The sequence below is a fragment of the Clupea harengus genome, chromosome 7, assembly GCF_900700415.2.
Source record: "Clupea harengus chromosome 7, Ch_v2.0.2, whole genome shotgun sequence".
Taxonomy (NCBI): Eukaryota; Metazoa; Chordata; class Actinopteri; order Clupeiformes; family Clupeidae; genus Clupea; species Clupea harengus.
Window position 1 is genome coordinate 22622557 of NC_045158.1, and position 6170 is coordinate 22628726.

At 47.9% G+C, this 6170-nt stretch overlaps 1 protein-coding gene across 1 annotated transcript in view; it reads right to left on the reverse strand.

The window, feature by feature from the left end:
- atp2a2a (ATPase sarcoplasmic/endoplasmic reticulum Ca2+ transporting 2a) overlaps positions 1-6170 on the reverse strand; it is a 31916-nt gene that overhangs the window by 6393 nt on the left and 19353 nt on the right. Inside the window, exons 7-13 of the mRNA XM_031570873.2 lie at positions 4907-5204; positions 4147-4313; positions 1850-1938; positions 1624-1726; positions 1321-1452; positions 962-1081; positions 19-237 (exon numbers count right to left, since the gene is read on the reverse strand). Coding sequence (XP_031426733.1) covers positions 19-237; positions 962-1081; positions 1321-1452; positions 1624-1726; positions 1850-1938; positions 4147-4313; positions 4907-5204 — 1128 coding nt within the window. The remainder of the gene's footprint in view (positions 1-18; positions 238-961; positions 1082-1320; positions 1453-1623; positions 1727-1849; positions 1939-4146; positions 4314-4906; positions 5205-6170) is intronic.

Below are 6170 nucleotides of genomic sequence, written 5' to 3' on the forward strand. Positions count from 1 at the left end.
CTGTGTGGCGCTACGCACCTCGTAGTCGGCGAAGCTGGCGGTCTCGGTCATCACCATCTCCTCCTTCCTGAGGGGGTTGTCCCTGGTGGCGAGGGCCAGGCAGCGCAGGGTGTCGCGGCCCGTGCCGTACTCACGGATCACATTCATGATCTTATCCTTGATGCCCTGGGTCATGGGCACCCTGTTGCCCCCGACACGCACATAGGTGCAGCGATCAATCACGCCCTCTGGGGCACCCTGTAGTGGGGGGGGGGGGGGTTAAGAGGTCAGAGGTCAGACACCTGACTCCCACATGCTGACTACTGCTATGACAAATACACTTAAAGTATTCTAATTCGGGGGACACTGTGGTGCAAACAGTAGCCCCGACCACATTCGGGCTTGACGCCCATGGAGGACACGGGTTCGAATCCGGCCCGGTGTAATTTCTCCTGTCCACTCCCCACTTCTTCTCCCACTCATTTCCTGTCCCACTCTTCACTAATCTATCACTTAAAAGGCATAAAAAAGCCCAAAATACAAATCTTTAAAAAAAAAAAAATGTTTTAAAAGTATTCTAATTCAATGCTCCTCTGGCTCCTTTGACTGCCTGTTCTGTGTGTGCACGCGTACACTCATACACAGTCCTGCCTCTGGAAATGGGAAGCAAAGTGGCTCAGACCCAAGCCACAAACTATCACCGGCCAATCAACGTCGTAGGGAAAGGTGTCATTTCATTGGCTGTTGAGCTCAAATATGAATAACCTTTCATCTGAATCATAGACTCTGCCTTTAAATACCAGAATTAAGATCTCAAGGATAATTGCAGACACTGGAAAATGCTCCTATTAAGTCCAAATGTCAATGCATCTTCCCTGTCAATTTTTTATCTGACTTATATTGTTGTAATATTTCCTTCACTAATATAATCCACAGAACTGATTGGAGAGTGTTAACATAGAGCACCAGGCACTTGAGTCACCTTGACAAACATCTTGCCGACGGAGGACTTGGCCTTGTTGGGTGTGCAGTAGACAGACATGGACTTCCTGTCACGGGAGAACTCCAGTGTGAACTCTTTCTTCATCAGCTGCTTGATCACCTGTTAGCGCGCACACACACACACACACACACACACACACACACACACACACACACATTTATTAACACATGCTTATTTTTTCAATGTCTGACTAACAGTTTAGCTTACGGCAAGGCAGGAAACCCACTCAAATGACACATACATACAGACACAGCTACAGACAAATGGACACACACACACACACACACACACACACACACACACACACACACACGTGATGAGTGTAGGAGTCCACTCACCGAGTTGCAGGCGTTGGCTCTCTCGATCTTGGACATGCTTCTGACTTCAGTGTCAAACACGTTCATCTTCTCCACCAGACAGGTAAGGGCCGTCTCTGTGGCCTCACCAACCTTCTCAAACACGCCTTTAGACTGCAGGAAACACACACACACACACACACACACGTCAAGACTTAAACATACAGTAAGCTCATAGGGGCCTCAAACTCATACATACACACACACACACAGATACACAAGTTTATGTCTGTATGTCTGTGTGTGTGTGTGTGTGTATGTGTGTGTGTGTATGTGTGTGTTTACCTCGTTGAAGTCCAGGGAGGAGTCGTTGCACAGGGCACAGATGGTGGAGAGCTCCACTAGGGCATCGTACCCGGAGGTCTTCACTGTCCGGTTGTCCCGGTAGCTGAGGAGCAGTCAGGTCAGAGATCAGACAATGAGATGACATAAGACACACACACACACACACACACACACTAACGTCACACCCTTGTGCCTTAGCGACAGATTAAAGAGTGGAGTAACTTACACTTCCCCCTCCGGGGCGTAGGTGGAGCCGGTGATGGTGAACTCAGCCAGAGAGCAGCTCTCCCCCTCAGCTTTGTCCAGGACGAACATCTGGGAGGGCGGGAGACACATCACAGGGTCAGAGGTCAGATGCATCTCTCTCTCTCTCTCTCTCACTCTCACACGCACGCACGCACGCACGCACGCACGCGCGCACGCGCGTTGGGCGGCGGGGTCTATCCGCTGTCAGTCACAGTTGACCATCTTAATAAAAACGGTCTCCAGACATGTCACACAATTACATACACACAACTCTAAACTTGTCCACCCATGAGCAGCAAGACCTCACAGAGAAGTACAGGCTACATGGTGATCACATCCCCAAAACCAACTCTGTCCTCTGCGTACTAATCAGCTAACCTCTCACACACTGTATAACAATATATATATATATATATATATATATATATATATAACTGTATAACAATGTTAACTGAGGCTGCAGTTCACAGAAAGGCCAGTGGGTGGCAGCACACATCACTGATTGATATCAACTGACCAATCCCCACTGCTGCCAGACCATCAAGATAAACCAGAGGAGACAGAGGTGAGTGAGACAGAGGGCCAAATGCATCAATCTTGTGTGTACAACTTGCGCATGTCTTCACAGTCCCACGATTTGTGTGTTGAGGTTTTTCTTCAGTTATCGAACACAACGCACGCACATTGCACGCCCATTCTCTTCATGAATATTAAAGTATCCTAAGTCACATCAGCCTTAAAATAATGTGTACATGAACACGGTTAACGCCCACCCCACAGCTATCCTGATATGGGTCGAGACACCTAGAAGAAGGCATGCCTATGGATGAATTTGAAATGATCTTGCTGCGCGGCCTTTTTATTATGATCAGCTGCCGAGTGATTCACGTCTGTGTTCAGAGTTACCACAGCACTAATATGCTAAAAAACCCAAAGGATAAATGAATCGAGATCACGCACTTTAACAAAGAATGAATGAATCATCCAGGCTCCTGCGTTACAAGATTTGTGAGTGCCATGTAGGGGTCTCAAATAATTTGGTTGTTGCTTTAATGGAAGTTTATTTGAATATCTTTGAATATCTCTTCGTGCTTGTATTTCACAGTAGTTCACAGTCAATTCAAATCAAGTATTCAGTCAAGTCAGTCGATTACACTGAAAACCTGACAGTGCTACAAAACAAATGTCAAATATTAGCCTCTGTACTGTTAAATATACCTTGAAATCAACCGGGTGATCAATTCCCATATAATTGGCATGGTAGCTACGTTATCAGTTCAATTATGGCAGTAATAGGCCTACATAATTAACAATATGTGTGCGAGAATACAATGATTTTTGGCTGTCGTCAAATTACAAATATTATGTGTACGCCACCTGGAGGCCATGTGCAGAGGTACGCATGTTTTCCCAGCAAACATCTTTTCATAACACACACACACACACACACACACACACACACACACACACACACACACGGCCTTGAACCTGGAAGAGCTTGTATACTTAGAAACTGTACACATATACAGTAGCAAACAAAACATAAACACACACACAAACACACACACAGCAGAAGCTCCCACCTCCAACTCCCACTCTTACATAAACAAGAGAAGAACACTCCTCCTCAGCCCAGCTTAAACAAACAACCCTGAGAAGCATAAAAACACTGCATGTTCTCATAAAGAGAGAGAGAGAGAGAGAGAGAGAGAGAGAGAATGAAGGGGGAGATAGAGAGGAGGAAGAGACAGGGGGGAGGGGGGGTTAGTGTGTAGGAGGGCAGAGCAGAAATTCTCGTCCAACTTCAAAGAGTCGTGACGTCATTCAGATCTACTGAAAAAAGAGAGGAGGAGGAGAGAGGGCATTCCATTGTGTCTAAGCTCTCTACCTCTCCAGCTGTCTCACTGCAACGGCCTGTGTGTGTGTGTGTGTGTGTCTGCATGCACATGTTTGTCTACATGCATCTGTGTCTGTGTGTCTGTGTGTGTGTGTGTGTGTGTGTTTGTCTGTGTGTGTCTAGCTAGGGTTCAAGTGTACATCAACTCCAGAGATGGACATGAGCCTGGGCAGACCAGTGGCAGGGCATTGCGGCTGGTGGATGTCGCACGCAGGCACGCACACACGCACACACGCACACACACACACACACACACACACACACACACACACACACACACAGAGGATTTGTTATTCCCCCATTCTCCACCAATCTAATTTACACATACCCCTCCCCTCCCAACTTCACTGCCCAATCTCTACAGAGGGGCGGGTCCTTACCCTGCACACGGACATCTGGTTGGTGGTGAGGGTGCCAGTCTTGTCGGAGCAGATGACGGAGGTGCAGCCCAGAGTCTCCACGGAGGGCAGAGAGCGGACGATGGCGTTCTTCTTGGCCATACGGCGGGTACCCAGAGCCAGGCAGGTGGTGATGACGGCAGGCAGACCTGGAGACAGAGATCACACACACACACACACACACACACACACACACAGAGGAGTTTATATTAGTAACTAAGCAGATTTGGGCATTGAGGGTGGCAGAGAAAACACCTCTCAGTAGGTACATCTACACAGTAGGGTGTAGGGTGTGTGTGAGTGTGTGTGTGTAGATGAGAAACTCTTTTTGTCAACTTGACCACCAACATGAGTAAATGGCAGGGTGTGTTTCTTTGTCTTCTTCAAAGCTACAGATGCATCAACACCGATGGATGGATGGAGACACCAGATTTTTGAGAGCAAAAACAGTGTGTGTGTGTGTGTGTGTGTGTGTGTGTGTGTGTGTGTGGCCACTCTTCTTCTCTTCGCTTCTCAAGAGAGGCCTACAAAAGCTCCAGTTCCTCACCTTCAGGGATGGCGAGTGTGTGTGTGTGTGTGTGTGTGTGTGTGTGTGTGTGTGTGTGTGTGTGTGTGTTGTGCTGTTTCAATCTTACCCTCAGGGATGGCTGCCACAGCCAGGTCGACTGCAATCTTTAAGTAGTAGCAGTAGTAGTAGATGGTATTGGTGTGTGTGTGTGTGTGTGTGTGGTTTCTATCTTACCCTCAGGGATGGCGGCCACAGCCAGGGCGACAGCGATCTTGAAGTAGTAGACGGCGCCGCGGATCCAGGAGCCTCCGTGAGCGGGGTCGTTGAAGTGTCCGATGTTGATGATCCACACGGCGATGCAGATGAGGGAGATGACCTTGGAGAGCTGCTCCCCGAACTCATCCATCTTCTGCTGCAGGGGGGTCTTCTCCTGCTCGGTGGAGGCCATCTCGTCGCGGATCTTACCAATCTCAGTGCTCACACCTGTCGCCACGACAACACCCAAGGCTTTACCCGCAGCGATGTTGGTGCCCTGTGGGAGAACAGGGGGGGGGGGGGGGGGGGCAGAAAGTATGTTGAGGAGGTGTGTTAAGGGAAATGGCTCAAGGTGGTAGCATGGTTTCTTTGTAAAATGCAACCTAGCAAGTATATTACACCGTCTATCCACCTGAAAAGTTCAGTACGTTTTTAAGAGGACCTATTATGCTTTTCCGATTTCTCCCTTCCCTTAAGTGTGTTATACAGCTTTTTGTGCATGTAAAGCTACGGTCTGTAAAGCTACAAAGCCTAGAGTACACGCCCACACTCTCTCCCACAGAAATCACTTTTCTCAGCTGCCTGAAACGCCTGGGAATTCCAGCCTTTGTTACAAGATGACGCAATCGCGTAACACAATCCTTACTGCCTGCCTAGCTGACCAATGCGCTAATCGGAAGGGGGGGTTTAACAAGAACAGAGTGTTTTCAGAATTTAAATAAGGTTTTGGAACATTGAAGCATGTAAAGTCTATTCTAGTAGACCTCAAAAATAAAACTATGAACATTGAGCATAATAGGTCCCGTATCAATTTCAATCATAGTTTGTTTACAGTTTTTCAATGCATTTTGAGCTGACTTCTGTTTTACCACTGCTGTCTACGGCAGCCTCGGCACTGCCCCCTACTGTCTGAGCAGAGCATTGCAGACAGGGCATAGCTAGTTCAGTCAGCGACACCCAACAAGAGAGACAGCAGGAGGAGAGCGAGAGCGAGAGAGAGAGAGAGAGAGAGAGAGAGAGAGAGAGAGAGAGAGAGAGAGAGAGAGAGAGAGAGAGAGAGAGAGAGAGAGAGAGAGAGAGAGAGAGAGAGAGAGAGAGGTTTAACACTCCTTTATGTCTAACCTTCTCACACAATTACACCAATTGAACACAGAAAACCTCCATCTAACCAGGCGAACACCACTGCATTAATAACAAGGAAAGAAAATGCTCAAGCCCCCCCCTCTCACACTTTAAAACCCAC